Below are 22,057 nucleotides of genomic sequence, written 5' to 3' on the forward strand. Positions count from 1 at the left end.
CACTCTGGACCAGTCAGGGGAATCAGTTCCCTTTTGCCACAGGCACTCAGCACACAGCGTCTCAGAGACTGCGGGAGCTGGTTCAGTGTTGTGCACGTTAGCCAAATTCAACCCAAATGAGACTCCGGGAGAGGACTGCCGGGTTTACGGGAAAGATATGTTCTCACACCTCTGAGAACGCTACCAAAAGGGCTTCTTTCTCTAGATTTGTAAAAGGAGGTGTGTGTCTATACAGATGCTCCTCCACTCCCAATAACCCATTTTAAGTTGAAAAATCTAAGTAGAAAATGCATTTAATACAGCTAACCTTAGCCTCACTTATCTTAAACATGCTCAGACCACAATATCTAAAACACACTGGCAGTGCATACAGTGTCAAGTGTGGGTTCCTTGATCTTCGTTACTGTGTACTTGACTGGGAACTGATTCCCTGTGACTGCCATCCTGTGAGGAAGCCCAAGCTAACCACATGGAGAGGCCACGTGGTGGAGCACTGAGGTGCCAGACATGTGAGTGAAGCCACTTTGGACCTTCCTTCACAGCCCAGCCACCAGCTGAACGCAGCCAAGGGAGTGACCCCAACTGATCCACACAGAGCAGAACCGCCCAGCTGAGCAGAATTCCCACAGAATTGTAAGAAATCATAAAATGTTGCTGTTTTAAGCCTCTAAGTTTTGGGATAGTTTATTATGCAGCAAAAGATAACAGGAACACCCTTGATAAACTTCCATATCCACTGTCAACTTGACACCTCTGCTTGGAGGTCTAACAGGCGCCCAAACTAACATGTCCCAAATTGGACTCTGATCTCTCACCTTCCCCGCAAGCTCTCCCTGGCACTCATTCCCCATCCCAGTAAAAGGCTATTTGCATAGCGGCAAACATAGCAGTTGATCTAGTCTCCTTTCCCACACTCTTTCAGTCTAGGAGCTCTACCCGCAGTATATCCAGAATCCCATGAACTCTTGCCAATTCGTTTTGTTCCAAGCCGCCGTCATCATTTACCTAGACTACTGCAGTAGCCTAACTGGTCTTCCTGTTCCCACGTTTGTGCCCTGCACCTTCACAGTTGAGAATATTCAATATGGCAGCTAGAGTGATACTTCAAAAATGTGAGATACCTGAATGTTCAGCATCACTTAATCATTAGGAAAATATAAATAAAAAACCACAGTGAGACTATTTCACACTCATTAGGATGGCTATTACTAAAAAAAAAAAAAAGTGTTGGTGAGGATGTGGAGAACTTGGAACCCTTATGCACTATTGGTGGAGTGTAAAATGGCACAGCTACTGTGGAAAAGCAGTATGGCGGTTTGTAAAAATATTTTTAAAATAGAATTATCATTTGTTCCAATTATTCCACTTCTGGGCATATACCCAAAATAACTGAAAGCAGGGGCTTGAACAGATATTTGTACACCCATATGTATAGCAGCATTATTTACAATAATCAAAAGATAGAAACAACTCAATTGTTCATCAGTGGGTGAATGAATCAACAAAGTGTGTTATATACATACAGGAAATATTACTTTACCTTAAAAAGGAATAAAATTATGATACCTGCTATAGCATAGATGAACCTTGTAGACATTATGCTAAACGAAATAAGCCAGACACAAAAAGACAAGTATTGTGTGATTCTACTTATATGAGGCACCTAGAGCAGTCAAGTTCAGAGACAGAAAGTGCGGTGGTGACCAGGGGCTCGGAAGTGGGGGAATGAGGACTTCCTGTCCAGGTACAGTTAATGGGTTCAGAGTCACAGTATGGGATGATGAAAAAATTCTACAAATAGTCGCAGTGGTTGTACAACAGTGTGAATAAACCTAATGCCACTGGACCATAACATTTAAAATGGTTCAAATAATAAATTTTGTTACATATATTTTACAATACATTTTAAAATATGCCAATTTTCTTCTCTAATGAGTTTCCATCTCACCAAGAATAAAAGCCAAACTCTTTACAATGGATTGTAAATACAGAAAATTTTATCAAATGAGTCTATTTGTTGGAACAAAAAGAATTTTGATGAAAATCCTTGAATCTAATATACTCTTTCTCTTTTCCCCTTAGTTATTAAGATCTTCTACTGAGAGGCTGTTGATCTCCTGAAAACGGCCAATGGCCAAAATGACAATTGAAATTTCAGTCAAAATATATGTACTTCCATTCCATCGTGCAATTAGCAGGTTTGAGTGATAGTATCACTCCTTGGTCCAGAGTGATATCGTTCCTCTGTGTTGACTTTGGTCAGGCAACCCAGCCTGGTCCCTTAAACACATAATGGTTTGACCTGAGATGTTCCACCCTTCTGCTCTTCCAGAAGATAATGTTTCCTAGCTCTGTAATGTCAGGCAAAGGCCACTTTGTAGAGACAGGTCTCAGGATTCAGTGGGCACCTTGGGAGCTTAGCACTTGCTGTTCTCTCTGCCCAGCACGCACTTCATCCTGTTACGCATGTAGCATGCTTTCCCAACATCCTCCAGTCTTAAATGGCATCTTTTCATCAATGCCTTCTTTGAACACCTTATTCAAAATTACATCTCCATTCCCCTATAACCTTGCTTAATTTTTCTCTGGGGCACTGAGCAACTTCTAACATAGAAGGTAATTTACTTCCTTATTTTCTTTATTGCCTTCCTTTCCCTTTGGCTATAAGGACTGTAAATGCAGACACTTTGTTTTATTTTGTTTTCACTGAAATATATCCCTGGTGCTTAGGACAGTTCCTGGCACATCATAGCAAGTGTTAGAATATTTTGATGAATAAATGAAATAAGTCTGACATCCAAAAGGAAAACTGGCATCTTGGTCCTCAGTGTGGACTCTGTCCCCAAGTGAAATGTACACATACACATACAAAAAAATAGTAAGTTACTGGGTTCCTGGACGCCCTAAAAGCCAGCCATGGGTGCCATGTCTGACGAAAAGGAATTCAGCTGCGACCCTTCAGACGCTTGTCCAGTGCAGTCTTTGGGAACTCTTCTTTCTCGGTGCCACAGATGTGATTGCCAGCCGGAGCCTCCAGGGGATGCCGAGCCCTGCAGTGTTGTCACAAATACAGTGAGCTGGCAGCCATCGTTCTGTGAAGAAAACAGGAGTGTGTGCCAGCCCCTCGTTCTTCACTACTGGGCTATTCATTCAAGTTCTCTTAGGATAGCATCCAACAGTGAAAAGACAGGCTCTGAGCAGCCACCAGCAGGAGCCCAGCCCTCTGCCCCGGGAGGCGCAGACCCCGTTAGGGAACTGACTTCTCCCAGGTTAGCCACTTCGTGAGTCAGACGCTCAGAGATGCCAAGCTGCTCCCTTTGAACATGCTTGGCTCCCCGGGGATGGAGATGGCCTGCAGGGTAACAGTGACCAGCTGCAGGCCGTTCAACATTGCAGAATCCAAGAGGACTGGCTGCTCACATATCCAGCATACCAGAGAGAACTGAAGAGTAAGACCTTCGTGAAAGCAAGGGGGGGGGAGGCAGAGGAGCGGGTGGGAGAGTGAGGGCACCCCGGGCAGAGGAGCAGGGAGCAGCAGGCACAGTGGCAGAACAAGGGGAAACGTGTAACAGGGCGAGCCAGCAATCCAGGTGCAGGGGTTGGAGCTTTATCAGAAAGGCTTTAGAGAGCCATTAAAGGGGAAGTGATAGAGAGTTGTATTTATTTAGTGAGATTTTCCCAGGAAGCAGTGGCTTTCCCAGGAAGTGCTGGAGGCAAGGAAACCACTCAGGTTGCTTTTAAGTGATTGTAGGGCAAAAACGGTATGAGCTGACCAAGCCAGTGGCAGTGAGGAGGATGGTCAGGGAAGAGGTTCAAGAAGATTCCAGTAGGTACAGTGATCAGATAATGGAAACTGATTATGGAAAATGAAAGAGGAACAGGGAGCGCGAGGAGGGAGGTCCTAGAATAACTGTCAGGTTTCTGGCCTGGGCAACACGGTAGATATAGGTGCTATTTCCTTAGGACAGGGGTCGAGAATCTTTTTGGCTGAGAGAGCCATGAACACCACATATTTTAAAATGTAATTCTGTGAGAGCCATACAACGACCCGTGTACGTTAAGCATTATCCAATAAAAAATTGGTGTTGACCCGGAAGACAGCTATGATTGGCTCCAGCCAACCGCAACCATAAACATGAGCAATAGGAAATAAATGGATGTTTTATATTTTTAACATTATTTTTTTTTTATTTAAAGATTTGTCTGCGAGCTAGATGCAGCCATCAAAAGAGCCACATCTGGCTTGCAAGCCATAGGTTCCCAACCCCTGCCTTAGGGAAGAAATATGGGGTGGGAACATAGGGTTAAGAGCCTTTCTCAACTGGGGATCCAGTAGAGAAGCCAGCCCTAATGCCATAAGGTCACCACTTTCTGGAATAATTAACATCACTCTCCTGCACTTAGAACAGTTCCTAAGGAAAACAGGCACTTGAGTTATGTTATGCATATGTGGTTCAGAGGAAGAACTCAGAGAAGGGTTTAGATAGTGCAGGTCTCCTTACACAAAGGCCACAAAAGTGGATGACACTGCCTTGAGAAAGTGTATACAATTGAGCCTGTGAGGGAGAGAGTCACGGGGTGAGGAGCCTGAGAAAGAGGACCTAGAGACACAATGGGAGAACCCACAGACAGGGACACCTTATATTCTTACAGAAGCCAGGGAGATTTTTTTTTTTTTGTATTTTTCTGAAGCTGGAAACGGGGAGAGACAGTCAGACAGACTCCCGCATGCACCTGGCCGGGATCCACCCGGCACGCCCACCAGGGGGCGATGCTCTGCCCCTCTGGGGCGTCGCTCTGTTGCGACCAGAGCCACTCTATCGCCTGGGGCAGAGGACAAGGAGCCATCCCCAGCGCCCGGGCCATCTTTGCTCCAATGGAGCCTCGCTGCGGGAGGGGAAGAGAGAGACAGAGAGGAAGGAGAGGGGGAGGGGTGGAGAAGCAGATGGGCGCTTCTCCTGTGTGCCCTGGCCGGGAATTGAACCCGGGACTTCTGCACGCCAGGCTGACGCTCTACCACTGAGCCAACCGGCCAGGGCGAGATATTTTTTTTAATGTTTCTCTTTTTAAACATAATTTTTTATTGATCGGAGAGAGGAAGAAGACAGAAAGAGAGAGAGAGAAACATTGATCTGTTGTTCCACTGATTGTTGGATGTGCCCTGATGGGGGATCGGACCCACAACCTTAGCACATCAGGATGACATTCTAATCAACTGAGCTATCCAGCCAGGACTGTGAAGATCATTTTCAAAAGGAGAGTGGGTTAAAGCTGTTTCCCAAAGTGTGGTTTTGTGCCACTGGTGATGCTGGAGATGATTCTTGGGGTATATATGGGCAAACCTTTTTAATTTTAATAGTTATGCATTTATATCTATTTATTGCAAGTAATACAGTATCTATATATTATACTAATATAAAAGTCATAGCTGTTATTTTTTGACAGTTACTATTTACCAGCACTTACTATTTAAAAGCACTTTACAATTGTTCTAAGTGCTTTTTATGTATTAACATTCTTACTTAAGCCTCACACACCAATCCACAAGGCAGCTATTGTTATCCCCCATTTTAAAGATGAAGACATTGAGGCACAGAGAGGTCAAATGCCTTGTTCAAGGTCACAGAACTGGTAAGAGGCAGAGCTGGAATTTGAACCCAAATGGTTGGTTTCAAGGAGCCCTACTTTAAATAAGAAGTATTTATTTATTTATTGTTTTAAAATAAAATTAAGTTAATTAATTAAATTAATTAAAAGTCAATTAATTAAAATTGCTAAAGAACAGAAGAAATGGACTCAGCTCTCCCAAAAATTGTGGAGGAACATACGAACCACTAATGTTTGGGAAAGGTTCCCTGGCTGGTGAGTTCCACTGAGAATGAGAGAGCAGAGAAATACATGAGAGTCGAGTCAGGTATCCATAGTCTACACGTGTCAGGAGAACAGGGGACAAAAGGAAACATCTGGATCATACTGTCCCCTGCCTAAGGGGAGGTCAAATCATGTCCTTTCAAATCTAGGCCATTATCCTAGGGACAGACAACAACAAACCACACATTCTGTATTAACTATTAACTGTCAAAATGTATTTGTTATTGTGGGGGCTAGATTCTTTCATAATATCCTCAAAGATTTACTAGGTTCTTTAAACTTGGCCAAACTCTTCAACATTATTACCCTAGTTAAGTGTATTGGAAATGTGCTAAATTGCTTCCTTGATTGCATTTTGAACATTTCAACAGCTGAGTACATTGTAAATACTCCAGCAGGAATTTTTATTTCTCATCCTTATTTCTTTGGGATCCCATGAGAAATACAAGAATCTTGTTTATTGCCGAAATATATCTTGTTTAATGTCTTTCATGCCTGTCCCGGGTGATAGCAGCAAAAAACGGCCATGAAAATGCTCCCGAGCAAAGGAGGAACTAAAATGCATTGGGAAGGAAGACAGATGCGCCTTCTGGGGCTCCAGGTCTTGATCTGGGGGAGGGCGAGAAAAAGTAGATGTAGCGGAGTGAAATCAGCCAAAACGTCATTGTCCTGTGAGGCCCCTCCAGCACAGGAGTGAAGGCCTGACAGCTCAGTGAGAGTGGGCCTCCGGGCCATTGCCGCATCTCTCCTGCAGCCCACCCCACTGCTCGCCTGGAGGTCTTCTCCTCTCAAAGTATCTGTAGCACATGGCTTCCGTAGCAGCTCCCAGAGGAGTATTTGTCCTCCGGGCCGACAAGGCCACGTGCCAGCCCAGGCCCTGGGACCTCCTGGCTCAGAGCTGCAGGCTTCATAGTACTTTCACCACGACTGGGTCGCATCTCAATCTGTGCCTCATAAGTCAACTCCTAAGATTTCCACAGATCTACTTTCCTGTACCTACCGCTTGGTAGGTATAAATGAAGTCATTGTGGGATGGTCAGCAATGGGGGATGGTCACGTGAGACACCAAACCCGGGAACTTTGGCTAGACACCTGCCCACAGCCAAGTGCGTCAAAAGAAACTTCCCAGGAGCTCTTTGGAAAAAAGCGACCGTCTGCCAGCCAGCGAGGTTTCACCACGTCATATTAGCTTACCACCCTAGATGGGACCCTTTAAATATCTCCCACACGGGTCACTCCATGCGACTTCCCTGGCTTCCATGTTCCTGGTACCAGGGAACCTTGTCGGGCGGGATGCGCTCTGTACTCAATAAAGCCTTTAGGATTGCACACTTCATGGCTCGGGCCCCTTCCTTCTTCCTCGGCGGGGAAAAATGCCTTACAGTCATGTTAACAGTAACAATCCAAACTTTGCTAGTTCTTGCCATTGCTGCTACAACCCAGCAATCTCACCTGAAAATCTAGCTTGGGTTTTATCTGGAGGGTCTCTTCTGTGTTCATCAGGGTTCATGTACTCATCTCTCCTCTGGTCCTTCCTTCCAGCTTGAAGATTCTGTGAGACTGGTGAGGAGCGTTGTGGAATCTTTAGTACATGAGCTTTTTTAAACCTCTGCCTTGTAAAAAAACTTCAAACACACTAAAGAACAGAGAACAGTGTAACAAACTCCCACGAATCTGCTGATTTGCTTTAACAGTTATCTACTCAACGCCAATTTGTGTATCATCTCCATCTCTACCTACTCTATCCTTCTGGGTTATTTTGAAGCAAATCCCTAAATACAGTATTTTATTGTAGAATATGTCTTAAAAAAGACAACTCTTAAAAATCTAGTGTGAGAGTTTTAAAATCTGGGTTTATGTATGGAAGATGTTTCATGCATATATGCATTTTCCTGAGAAAATGCTCTGTAGCTTTCATCAACTTTTTAAAATGGGTTCAGGAGCCTGACCGGGCAGTGGCGCAGTGGATAGAGCGCTGGACTGGGATGTGGAAGACCCAGGTCCAAGATCCCAAGGTTGCCAGCTTGAGTGAGGGCTCATCTGGTTTGAGCAAAAGTTCACCAGCTTGGACCCAAAGTCGCTGGCTCGAGCAAGGGGTTACTCAGTCTGCTGCAGGCCCGCGGTCAAGGCACGTATGAGAAAGCAATCAATGAACAATTAAGGTGTTGCAATGCGCAACGAAAAACTAATGATTGATGCTTCTCATCTCTCTGTTCCTGTCTGTCTGTCCCTGTCTATCCCTCTCTCTGACTCTCTCTCTGTCTCTGGAAAAAAAAAAAAAAAAAAAAAAAAAAAAAAAAAAAATGGGTTTAGGAGTCTAAAAATTTAAAAATTATTTCTCTAAGTAGAACAGTAAGAAGAGAGGAGTCAATTTGCTTGTGGGTCAATAATTGTCAATGAAATATCTTTTCACCATCACCACCATTCTACTCACTCAGAAGCATTTTTCAGAAAGTTCTTAGGAATGCTTTTAACTGTTGTAAATATAGAGCAGTAAACTTCTACTTTAAAAGATTTTAGGAGTAAATGTACTCTGCAAAAGCCAAAAATAATAATTTAAAGAGCAGAAAAACATGAAAGGGATGTACACATTAGAGGGATGTACACAATAGTCAGTATACAATCAACAGTTCTTCACCCTGGCTGGTGGCACAGTGGATAGAGTGTCCTCCCAGAGCGCTGAGGTTGCTGGTTTGATTTCTAGGTTGCCAGCTCAATAGTTCGAGCCTTGCTTAGGGCACCTATGAGAAGCAATGACTGGTACAACCAATTGGAAGGAGTTGATGCTTCTCTCTCTCTTTCTCTCTCACTCAGAGTATAGTGCAGAAGCATAGAATTATGGGTACAGAATGGCTCAAGATGTGCTAACATTTTGCAGAATACAAAGAAAAACATTACATTCTGGGAATGTGATACTAAAATTAAAAAAAAAACATTCAGAAATCATACATACTGCTGATTATGTTAAAATAACTAAGTTATTTTTAATAAAACAGACATAAAATATACATTAACATTTTTTATTTTAAAAAATCTGGGTTAAACATTCAAGTTACATGAACATAAAACCAAACCAAGCAACAACAGCAACTTAAAAAACAAAAGCACAGAACCTTGCAAAATGTTAACAGACTCTACTAGACTATCAACTAGAGGCTGGACTAGACGAACATGGAAGTTCCTTCCGACTCTTGACACTATGACAGAAAACAGATGTGGTGCGTGCTTTCACAATCATGTGCTCCCACGTACACGTGTGTGTGTGTGCGCGTGCGTGTGTAGGCATCACTGGGGGACAAGAGAAAATGTGGAAAACAGTACAATAAAATCACTCAAGTTACCAACCATGTCCTGTATCATTTCAAATGATGTTTCCAGTGTTACAGAATTACTAATACCCTTTTCTACATTAAAATAAAATATATCAAGAATAGTGCAAACATTAGGACAGTTTTGTTGCTATCATTTGAAACATACAGCCACATAGAAAAGATTAAAATTTTAAATATATCTAAGTAGATAAAGTGAACAGACTTTTGTCAGTGACAGCCAAGCAAGGGGGAGACCCTGGGGAAGTTATACTGGGAACCTGTCCAGAAGAGACGCTCTCCTTCTGGAAGAGGTTTGCTGTGCTTCAGACTGCCAAACCAAGCAAACGCAAGGCAGCCCATTCGCTATGCTATTGCTAAATTTAAAGAAAACATGCTGGTGTCGTTGGAAAAAAATTTAGAGGTTAAATCGACAGGCCAAATTGGTAAATAAATAAAGGTAAAACCTTTATTCTGACAGGAAGGTTTTTTATTCTGACAGGAAGGTTTTTTATTCTGACATCAAGGCCAATGATACTGGACATTCTGATGTTTTCAAGCCCATGGAAAACAAAACAAAACAAAACAACCCAGCTTCCGTCCAACACTAACATCGTGGACTCCGGAAGCAATTAATTTGGTGTGTTGTTGCTTTTTACTGCTTTTATTCCCTTAGGAACTGTAAACATAGTTCCATGAATCTTTAAGTACAGTAGACTTATTGGGGGGGTCACTCTGTAAATTACATACATGTCTAACCTCTATGCTGTACACCTGACACTAATATAAAACAATATGGAATGTCAACTCTAATTGAAAAACATTAAATTAAAAACAAAACACAAAACAACAAGGACCTTCAAGGATAGCTATGGCTACCTCCTCACTGCCCTCATCCCCTTCCTGCTGCTGAAACTAAACTTTCAAAACAAGGATGGTTTTGCCTGATGTCCGACCTCTTTTTTTAAGACAAATATGTATATCCTACAATTTTCTAGTTATTCCCTGTTGTTAGCTCTGAGTTTCAGGAGAGTAGAGAAGCACACGGGATGGCTTGAATAAACTCCAGTCCAGGCTATCAGACCCCAAAACAAATGTGGCGGGGGACCCCTAGCCTTTTCTCACTTGGAAGTAAGGGACTCTCCCAAGACAGAATTTTTTCCATGGTAATGGGGAAAACGGAGACCTATTTCCATTTCATTTGTAAAAGATGCACAGTACCTGAACTTTCTATTTACACCATCGTGACCATATGTGACTCTCGTAAAAAGTGTGAAGAAACATGATGCTCTGATAGGGCAATTATTTTGAGGTAACTTTTTTTGCATTAGTTGCGCCCACTCGTGTGAGGACTTGGGCACTTTTACATATGTGGCTTCTAGCCATATTGTCTATTTAAAAGTACATATATCCTTCTTTTAGTTGAGTAATGATCTGATGGTCAATACCCCAGGGTCCCTTGAAGTTATGATATTAAGCAAAAGTTGATTTTTTTTAAAACCAAGCTTTGTAGGCTCTAGTATAATTTATCTTTCTAAGAATAGTATACAGATAGTTGATGTCCTGCATGCTTGTCGTAATTAAAAATATTTTCTGGCCCTGGCCAGATAGCTCAGTTGGTTAGAGCATCAGCCCAAAGCGCAGAGATTGCCAGTGTACTCCCCAGTCAGGGCACGTACAGGAACAGGTCCATCATGTTTCTTTTTTTTTTTTTCTTCTGAAGCTGGAAACGGGGAGGCAGTCAGACAGACTCCCGCATGCGCCCGACCGGGATCCACCTGGCACGCCCACCAGGGGGAGATGCTCTGCCCACCCGGGGCGTCGCTCTGTCGCGACTAGAGCCACTCTAGCACCTGGGGCAGAGGCCAAGGAGCCATCCTCAGCGCCTGGGCCATCTTTTGCTCCAATGGAGCCTTGGCTGTGGGAGGAGAATAGAGAGACAGAGAGGAAGGAGAGGGGGAGGGGTGGAGAAGCAGATAGGTGCTTCTCCTGTGTGCTCTGGCCAGGAATCGAACCCGGACTCCTGCACGCCAGGCCGACGCTCTACCACTAAGCCAACCGGCCAGGGCCAGGTCCATGTTTCTGTCTCTGTCTCCCTCTTCCCTTCCTCTCTCTCTAAAATCGATACCGCACACATTAAAAAAATATTTTCTGTATCTTAACATCTCCCTTCACAATTCCCTCTGGTTTCCTGGCATTTGGTGCTACAGAGTAGAAGTCTGAAGCCAGAATGCTCTTTTGTTTTCTGATAGGCAATTTATTTTACTTTCTGACTGGACGATGGCCAGGGTTTTCATTCTCTGTCCTTGGTGGTTTGAAATTATTTCCATGAGGTGCTGAGGCGGGGTCTGGTTCACTTTTTTTGGGTGAGTCCTGAAATGCAGTGAGTCCTTTCAACCTACATAAAGAGAGTTTCATTCGGTTCAGGAAAGATTTGATTTTTATGGTTGATGATATTTCTTCTCAGTGTAGTCTTCCCATCAGGAAAAGCAAATATCAGTGATGTCATCTAATGTTCTGTCTTCCCATTATCGTTTCCCAGTATTTTCATTTCGTTCCTTTGGAAAGAAAAATCTCAAGCTTGTCCTTCACAGTACTGATTTTTTTTTTTTCCTTTAAGCACCAGTACTATTGATAGTTTCTGTTTCCAATGTAGATTTTAATCTGATGTTGGTTTTACCTTCCTTAAACATCCTTCTTCCTAATCTATTTTCTTTCTCAGTTCATTTTTTTTTTTTTTTGAATTTTTCCGAAGCTGGAAATGGGGAGGCAGTCAGACAGACTCCCACATGCGCCCGACCGGGATCCACCTGGCACGCCCACCAGGGGGCAATGCTCTGCCCATCTTGGGGCGTTGCTCTGTTACAACCAGAGCCATTCTAGCGCCTGAGGCAGAGGCCACAGAGCCATCCTCAGTGCCCGGGCAAACTTTGCTCCAGTGGAGCTTTGGCTGCGGAGGGGAAGAGAGAGACAGAGAGGAAGGAGAGGGGGAGGGGTGGAGATGCAGATGGGCGCTTCTCCTGTGTGCCCTGGCCGGGAATTGAACCCGGGACTCCTGTATGCCAGGCCGACGCTCTACCACTGAGCCAACCGGCCAGGGTCTCAGTTCATTTTATTGCACCCATTTCCATTTTGAGATAACTATTGCTGCAGAGGCAATAATTCTGTTCTTTCAATTACAACAAAAAAGAATTCTAAAATTTTCTCGTTTCTTGCAGTAGATCACTCTCATTATCAAATGTTCTGGAAGCTTTTCATTTTCCCTGTTTCAGCCACCTTGTTTAAATATGCACTTTTCTCTTTTCTCCATATTCATCTTTAAGTGTGGTCTTTTCTTGTCAGAACAGCACTTGCCCTTGGTTATGCTGTATGTCCACTTGCATGCTTGTCAAACCCCATTTTCCAATACAGAGGTTGTTAGTCATGTGTCACGTCCAGATCTCCAAGCCCAGTTTCTAGTTTAGCCTTTTCTATTAAAGTGGTAGCCTTTCCTTCCTGTTACCTGGTTTTCTGCCTCTCTGAAGCAACTTCATAAGTGAAAAATCACAGTATTTTCATGTTCTGCTACCTAATTATTGTTTCTGCTCTCACCTAAAGGGTGTTTACCTCAGAATGCACTATGCCTCCAACAGATCCTCTCTGCCTTCTGCTCATTTCAGCCCTAAGGTTTGGTGTCTCGGGCTGAATGAAGTGGAGGTAGAAGGGTAGAGAACATTTTTGATTCCCCCTAGATTCCAGAATTGAGATTTGGCTTCCTTCTGGGTCCTTATGAGTGGTTTTCTAGAAAGATAGAAGCTCATTGGGGACTTATCAGATGTTGTTCTGACAGATGTAGTTCCATTAATTTTTAAAAATCTAAATCTTAGCTGTTTTCTTTATGGAGCATGTCCATGCTTCTCACCCCCATCCCCCAGATGCGTTTTCCTTGCCTCTCTCTCTCCTAAGCTCCAACAGCTCTTCTTTTGCTCCTGTTACTTGTTTCCTGGGCCCATTTCTTTACGGCTCACTTCTTTTACCTCTGTGACTTTTTTGTTTGTTTGTTTGTTTTTTGTATTTTTCTGAAGTTAGAAGCTGGGAGCCAATCAGACAGACTCCCGCATGTGCCCGACCGGGATCCACCTGGCATGCCCACCATGGGGCGATGCTCTGCCTATCTGGGGCATTGCTCCGTTGTGGCTGGAGCCATTCTAGCATCTGAGGCAGAGGTCATGGAGCCACTCTCAGCACCGGGGCTAACTTTGCTCCAATGGAGCCTTGGCTGCGGGAGGGCAAGAGAGAGATAGAGAGAAAGGAGAGGGGGAAGGATGGAGAAGCAGATGGGTGCTTCTCCTGTGTGTCCTGACCGGGAATCGAACCCAGGACTTCCACATGCTGGGCCGACACTCTACTGCTGAGCAAGCCGACCGGGGCCCCTCTGTGACTTTCTAAATAAACTTTCTCTTATGGTCTGAAAAAAAAAAAAGTTGAAAAATCCAAATTTCCCCAGCTATGGTATAAAGAAAAGAGTTCTGGGTTAATTTTATAGTTCTGATTTGACCACTTATTGTCTCGCTGACCTTGGACAAGCCCTTTAATATGTCTGGGCTTTAATTTCCTTATTGGTACATCGAGGGAATCCAACTCCATCATCTCAGAGTTACCTACATCCTATTGTTTCTTAAAGTCTCAAAACAGAAAATAAACATGTCCTGATAAAGGAAAGAATAAAAAGAAACATGACTAAATAAGTTTATTTTGTGATGAGGGTACCGTAAGCCTAAAGATGATAAAAATCCTCTGACACTAAAATTAAAAAGTGAAAATAAAAAACCTGAGCATATCATTGTGACATAGGTTAGGAATGTCACAATTCTAAGCAGTGATACCAATGTTCAAAGGGGGGCAGTTTGTAAATTACTTGACTTTTATTAGACTAAATTGGCATGACCATCTTCCCTTTAAGGAAGACAATGAGTAAAACAAGTTTCTTACTGGATAAAGACAAGGTTCTCATCAGGCATTAAACATTACACTCATTCATAGAAACCACCAGGCTTTCCAGGAACTACTGAACTGTACCATGTGACCAAGGGACTAGTAAGACAGGAGGTATAAGGTGTGACACAGTATGGCGTAGGAAATGAAATACTCCTCAAATACAAACTATGTTTAATTTTTTTTTTTTTTGTATTTTTCTGAAGCTGGAAACGGGGAGGCAGTCAGACAGACTCCCGCATGCGCCCAACCGGGATCCACCTGGCACGCCCACCAGGGGGCGATGCTCTGCCCATCCGGGGCGTCGCTCTGTCGCACCAGAGCCACTCTAGCGCCTGGGGCAGAGGCCAAGGAGCCTTCCCCAGCGCCCGGGTTATCTTTTGCTCCAATGGAGTCTCGGCTGCGGGAGGGGAAGAGAGAGACAGAGAGGAAGGAGAGGGGGAAGGGTGGAGAAGCAGATGAGCGCCTCTCCTGTGTGCCCTGGCCGGGAATCGAACCCGGGACTTCTGCACGCTAGGCCGACGCTCTACCACTGAGCCAACCAGCCAGGGCTATGTTTAATTTTTTAAAAGCTCCATGATAAATGGGACTTTGGTGGGCCTGAAGAAGGTGGTTTTGTGTAATGGACTGAGCATAGGGTCTGGAGTCAGAAGAACGGGGCTCAAACTTAAGTTCTCCAGCTTACTAACTCTCCGAGACTTCGGGAAATCCACTTAACTTCTCTGAGCCTTGGCTTCTCAGTAAGTAAGATGGGAATAATTAGACCTCCCTTGCATAGGTGATATGAGAAATGAATGAGGGTATGAGGCAAGCTGTAAGAAAGCACTCACCATTAGGTTAGCCAAATCCGAACCTTCTAGAAACTTATTTGAACAAATAGTAACCACACCTACAGTTAAAAACAAAGTAATTGAACCAGTGATAGTGATCATAAAATATCTAGGAGCCCGTTCTCACCTCAGTGTGGGGACAGGGATCTACCCCGTTGCTACCAATAGCAGTGGCAGCACTGTGAGCCTACATATAATCCAGTGATCCGTTTCTTAGGTTTTAATAAATGTTTCCTGCAATTATTAACTTCCATACAAGCTGCATTTGATAAGGAATAAAGCACTTTAAGCTTAAAAATCTGATTCTGATCAATAGCCCAACACGAGAAACTTCTCTGGATTTCTTGGACAGTGAGAACAAGAAGTACTCAAAATGATCATCATGGTAATAACAGGCAAACTTTGCCAGAAAGATGGGCAGCCTTCCTCAAAGGAGTTTTGGGAAATCCTGTGATGTCAGAATACATGGATACGGATATATAATCTCGAGATGTTAGTTTATCATCCCATATGAAAAGGAGTTGGGTCTTAGCTCATCATCAGTCTCACCCTCCACTCAGATATTTGCCAAGCTAGTTAACTTATGTGGAAAAATACAGTAAAGATTTTTACCTAAGAACACTGCCTCAACAACTGAATGTTTCTATTTCAATATATAGCATTAAAATTCACCCAAAGCAAAAGCATTGAAAGATATATATGATTTTGAAACTTTTAATGTATCCTTCTGGTTGGGGCTGCATGTTAACAACTTCAAAATATATACAAGCCTGAACTAGACTAAATGGCATGCTCATGTGCAGAAAATGAGGTAACTCTCCTTGGAGGACTTCATTTTTGCATTTATTGATGCCTAAAGTTAATTAATTACTAGCCCAAAACTGTTTAGCAATCCCAATTTTAATAAAAGAACAAAGTCCCTGACCTGTGGTGGCACAGTGGATGGAGCGTCAACCTGGAACACTGAGGTTGCTGGTTTGAAACTCTGGGCTTGCCTGGTCAAGGCACATAAGAGGAGCAACTGCTACACTACGAGTTGGTGCTTCCTGCTCCACCCCCTTCTCTATCTCCTCTCTGAAATCAATAAATAAAATATTTTAAAAAGCAACAACGTGATGCATGTTGGATAAGTATAATAAACATTGTTTACTTTATTTAAGTAGGAACATGTGGTCAATGTTAGCCTACACAGAGAAATAATCAACGTTCTATTGCCTAAAGATAGCAAGATAATTTTAGAAGTTGTGAAACATGAAAACTCAAGAAAACCATTATTCCTAAAGAAAGCGCTGTTCCAGTCTAGTGAGAAGCACTAATTGAGAAGATTCCCTCTATGACCTTGAAGAACTAGGAGTTTTGCTTCCGAGTTCTGCCCCTTCCGACTTATATGGTTTGGAAGAAGCGCAGAGGTGTGACATTATTCACTTCAGAGACGATCCACTCCAATGACCCCACTTCATAGCTGAGGAAAGTGAGACCAGAATTTGCCGAGTGAGTAGTGAAGAACCCGATAGTGATCTTTCTATTACAAGAGACTTCAGCATCTCCATGAGGATTATTTTGTCCAGACTCTCCCCATGACACTCTATAAAGATGGGAGGAGATGGTAGAGCGCTTGATGTTTGTAATAAGACTGAATTAAAATAAAGATCCAGGTAACAGAATTCCACATTTCTTCAAACACCATTTATCAGTCAGGGCAGATGAACACAGCATGTATATAACCCAAGGAAAGATGGAAAACACCACATAACCAAGGAGACCATTTCTTTCGCAACTTTGGTTAGGTTCTTCCTTAATACTCCCCTTTGCAAACACACTAAACAAGCATTACAAAGCTTCTTAACATTTCTCCACTCTCCATTTATTTTTGCTGATAGCTGAGGTATCAGGGCTCGGCTGTGTTGGAGGTAGAATTGGATAGGCATAAATGTGACCAGATTATAAGGTTTGGTTGCCTCTTCAAGTTCAACAGTATAAAGGAAAGAATCTCCATAATGGAAAAAATAAGTGGTCCAATGCAGATCAGTTGAATAATACTAGTCATTACTATTACCAAAAGTTGTAACTAACATAGCTAACATTTACTGCATGCTTACTATGTGCCTAGTGCTGTGCTAACCCCTTGATATTGAATTGAATCATGCCCTTCAAGCTGACACCCTATTACCTCTTGCAGAATTAACTTCTCAGGGGAGACCTGATGGATTCAGGAAGGAGGTGCCAAGGAAGCAGGGCTCACTCTAGAGCAGGTGCAGAAGGTGCTGTGGGCAAGAGCTCACCCCGAGGACCCCACAGGTCCTCTTGTAACACCTATAGCACTGCCTTTCCTGAGGCACAACCAGAGGCAACTTTTGCCCCAGTGAACCTGCAAACTCCTGATCCTCATTCCAATTCTGAGCAAAAACAAACAAACAAAAACAACTAATGGTTAGTGAAGAAAATACTCTTAACTCCCCCCACTTCCTTCTCTTGGGACTCTCCTTTTCCCAGGCTCAGGGGAAGGGGAGAAAACCATGGCGTCTCCAGTGGGTATGGTTTAGGGTGGGCTGGAAAGACAGAACCCCGCCTGAGAACCAGCTACCCCGCCCCACGTCAGCTCCTCTGAGGACAGCCCGGCCATCGAAATGGATAGGTACTTTGCCACAGGTTTACTAGGCGTTACCACAGATAAATTTAAAGTGTGCGTGTGCATATAAACATACACATCTCCACACAAATATATAACGAAGTACCCAGGACAGCAATTGATAAATGTGTGTTCTTTCTCACCCCTACTCCCCAAGGAGGCGTGTAATAAACAGCTTTCAGGATGCCTGGAGACAGTTCTTTCATTCCAGCGGATATCACGGAAGATTCCTCCTCCTGATTTTATATTCTAATCACTCAGTTCAGAACTCTGGGGACTGATATTACATCAAATAGGTAATAAGTAACAAATGTGAGGCAGAGATGGTAATTCAGCTGATGAAAAGCCACTATCAACAGAAAGATGACAACCTCTGGATCAGTTATTGCTACTTCTGGAAATGTAAAATCTGAAAAGATCCCAGTGGCTCCTAATGGCAATTTCTTCTTGAGTCTATTTAAAATAAAAATGGGTATTTTATTTAATTAGGCTGCGGGCTCTGCCTTGAATAGTTCACATAGGTTCTATTTCTGTTTAAGCGCAGAACTGACAAGAAAAAAATGACCGTCTGCTTTTCACAAATGAAATATCCTTTGGGTGTTTAGCAAACTAATGGAAACTGTACCTAATGTTTTGTGTCTCTTTTTAATTAAAACTCTAAAATCACTATAGAAAACCATAATAGAACAGTATGCATTATCAAGTCGTAACACTGAGTTTTAAATATTACTTGTTATTTATATACAGACAGAGACATACCATAATTAATCTATACTCAGGGAAGATCAACTAGTAAACAACATTACAAATGTGCAGAAACTGAAAAGGGAACAACATTAATCCTTAAGGCAGCATTGGTTGAGTCCCTCTGGTAAAAAAGTATTACATATTATTTCAGTGACCAGTGAGTGGTTTTTAAAAACAATTAATTAAAATAAATACTAAAATAATATTTTGAAAAAGAAACAGGGCTGATGTTTTAGGACTCCTGCAATTCCAACTTCTGTCGAAATTTTAAATTTGAATCAGAAAGCCCACACAAGGAACACAACGGTATAAAGTTGTAGCAGTCTTTCCTCCAATACAAAATAAAGATCCCTAGAAAGGATTATTATGAATTAGCACTCTTTGGGCTCCTTTTTCACTTCTCATTTGCAGTCATTATTAGAAAATTCTGCGGACGTTTTCAATCACAAATGGTCAGGCTGGATATTACCTGAGTGAAATGGTTGCAAACGGCATTAATAACCTGTCAACATGCTCAGATGCTTACACCTATGTCCTTAACGCTGGGTTTGCTTACCTGGTCAGCTGCCTACAGCATCGTGTTCCAGACACTGGTGCCAAGATAAATGACGGTGTCTACTGGGGCTGAAAAAGTCCTACTTTGACAAAAGTGCTTTAATAAACACATTTGCTGATTTGTGGCCTTTGCAGCTTGTTTGGTTGGGTTTTCAGCCTGAAAATTACCTCTAGTTCTTTTACAGATCCAGTGCTATAATGCTGACAGAACAACTGTGTGACACAAAGAACAGGTTAAAAAAACAACAACCAACAACTCTAAAATGCACCCACACGAGAAGAGCGTTCACGTGACGCTGAGAAATAAAACGTAGGCACTTCTGCTTCAGGAGGGTTTTCACATTTTGATCACAGATCGCTTTTCCAAGCCACTTTCCTTTACTGCTGGAAATTCCCTCATGGTACAAACCATCTAGTTTACTGGAAACCTTGCTCTCACAAACAGCTTTTGGTGCATTAATCTTTTTTCATAAAATTGTCTCCGCGGACGCAGAGGTAAGCTCCTCCCAGGGCGGGGAGCGTGACTGAGCCAGTCTCCACCACCTTCCACCGAGAAGGCCGCCTGCTCGGCAGAACCGAGTTATCCATCCACACACTATAAAGAGGAGTGTCAAGTGCAAATTTTCTTCTGGAAATAGTTAACATCTGCCTCTCTCTTTCTGGTTCTTACTGGGAGTGTAATTCAACAAAGTGTATATGGTCTTCAAAACATTTTAAAGCTACTAGGCTACTGGAAATTTTTAAAAATCACAAACAAACAGTTTTTCTTTCTTTTCTTTTCTTTTCTTTTTTTTTAATAAAATTCGTGCTAAAAAGGCACTAGATAAAATGAACTTCCTTGTTCCTGTGTATGTAGCAATTATACATTGTCTTAGATTCTATAATTTAACAAATAGGTGAGACACATTTGGATAAAACATCCTAATTATTCAGACTCATCTGCTTTCAGTTCAAAAACCCGAAGTCGAAGAAAAAGCAGGTCACACTGCCAGAGACCAGCCTGGCCATGACGTCACGGTCGTCCCCGGCCGCCTCTGAGCAGTGGCCTGGACCCAAGGACGGCTCACTGGCAGCAGCTGTGGGAGCCAAGCCTCCTGGAGACCTGAGTAAACGAGACGAAGGTGAAGTTCTCACAGTTTTCCAGCTTGACCTTCTTGGCTAAGTTTGGGACAATTCCCCGAAGAGACCGGAGTCCCATCCTCTGGTCCTCGTACCACACACTGCCCATGTCTATGGCCTCCTTCCTGGCAGTAAGGTAGAAAGGGGACTTGGCCTCCATTTGTGTGGGTGGCCGGTGGATGTACATGTACTTATAGAGGAGGCAGTACGGGCACTGTTTGTGTCCCTTGGAATGCTCGTGGTATATTTTCCCGTGACATAGCCTCGTGGAACCACTGCGACTCTCCCGCTTGACACTGTCTGTCCGGGCAAAATAGGGCTGGTTTTGTGGGTCTTTGAGCAGCTCGATGTCACCATACATCAGATCTGCATGCTCCTGCAGCGTCCGCATATTCAGGTACTGGCTGTTGTACTTGACCACAGTGGACAGGAGCGTGATAGGGCTGTCGTCTCCCAGGCACCCGGCCTGCCACATCTCCTCCTCATCAGAGAGGGAAAAGTAGATGATATTGCGAGAGCGGGCGCCTGACATCCCTGCCTTGCTCAGGACCCACAGCTTCTCCTTGAGCTTCTTGGTGGAGGAACTGAAGGTGCTGCTGGTGATGGAAAAGCCCACACCTGCGTTCTTCAGGATGCGGTCCAGGCCTCGGCGAATGGCATGGAGCGAGGTGGCCAGGAAGTCTGAGCCGTCACTCTTCTTAACGGTGACATAAAAGTTCTCGAGTAGCTCGTTCAACTTCACTGCGGGGATCTCAAATGAGACAAACACTGAGGTTACACATTTGAGGACACCCACATAGCCAGACCCCTCCTTCCTTCTCCTAATCCTCACCAGGGGTGGTACTGCAGACAAGACATTGTGTGGCCTCTAGAGGGTTGACTCCTTAGCATGATATAGTGGAAAGAACAGTGAACTTCAAGCTGGAAGATCTAGGTTCCATACTTGGCTCCACTTAATCTCTTTAAACCTCAGTGTTCCAAGCTGCAAAATGGGACATAATAATCAACACCTTCTCCAAGGATTGCTATAATATTTAAAGTAGTGGATGTGAAAGGGTTGGTAAACAGTGATGAGCGCGCACACATGTAAATATATATATATGCACATATACATGTTATTATTATTGGCCTTTTTAACTTTCATTATTTCTCTCTAGAAAGCCCTTTCTTCTCTTTTGTAGCAAATCCTTTCCTTTCCTCCCCTTCAATAAAATTCAACCTTCCTCTCTGAAGAATACCTAAACTGAACTTAACAAACTCGGAATCATTCCGACATTAATTGCCTTGATAACCTGCACATAATATTTGGTGCTTCTGGCCCTAAACATGGTGCCATAGGAAAAGACCACTGACACGTCCAGTTTGCAGAGCAGGCCAACGATCCTTGAATTTTCACTTGAATTTATCAGAATAGGTCTGGAAATATCTCTGGCTTAATAACCTATTGGGTTCTGACATCAATATTTGTTCAACAGATAAGAAAAATTTAGTGACTATACAGACAATTAGAGAGAGCTCCTCACTTGGGTATGGCATGAGGAGAAGAAAGCTTTATCTTCAAGAGGGAGCTATAAAGAGAAAATCAGACCTTGCTCAAAGTCAATTCAGGCTGGATACACATTCTAGGACAAAAGAAAGCCTCCATAAAAAACGTTTTAAAAGTAGAAACCATACGGGTGACATTTATCTTTCTAACGGCTGTTGGGTCAAAAGGAAAATAAAAACTGAATTACAGATTTAAAATGAACCAAACTGAAAATATTACATATCAAAATGTATGAGATGTTGCATTTAACATTCCAATAACATCACAGTCTTGAATAACTGTGCTGGAAGGCTTTATTAACAATAAGCAAACAGTATTCAACTTACAAAGCTAGAAAAAGCCAAATTAGAAAAAAATAGTAGCATGGATTAATAAAAATGAAACAAATGAATGAACTGTAATATATATAAATTAGAAGGGATATAAATAAAACTGTATCTATAAAGTTGACAAATTTCTAGGAGGTCTGAAAGAAAGA

At 42.9% G+C, this 22,057-nt stretch overlaps 1 protein-coding gene across 3 annotated transcripts in view; it reads right to left on the bottom strand.

Moving 5' to 3' along the window:
- Positions 1 to 8,982: 8,982 nt before the first annotated feature.
- The window catches only part of KIAA1958 (KIAA1958 ortholog), a 163,853-nt gene continuing 150,778 nt past the window's right edge, over positions 8,983 to 22,057 (bottom strand). For 2 of the 3 annotated variants that reach the window (XM_066367417.1, XM_066367419.1), the window contains one exon: positions 14,379 to 20,784. In XM_066367417.1, the coding sequence (XP_066223514.1) occupies positions 19,978 to 20,784 (807 nt within the window). In that variant the 3' untranslated portion in view covers positions 14,379 to 19,977. Of the gene's footprint in view, positions 11,738 to 14,378; positions 20,785 to 22,057 lie in introns of those variants that run through there. The other variant, XM_066367418.1, reaches the window with a different exon arrangement.

Source organism: Saccopteryx leptura, chromosome 2 (genome assembly GCF_036850995.1).
Source record: "Saccopteryx leptura isolate mSacLep1 chromosome 2, mSacLep1_pri_phased_curated, whole genome shotgun sequence".
NCBI lineage: Eukaryota > Metazoa > Chordata > Mammalia > Chiroptera > Emballonuridae > Saccopteryx > Saccopteryx leptura.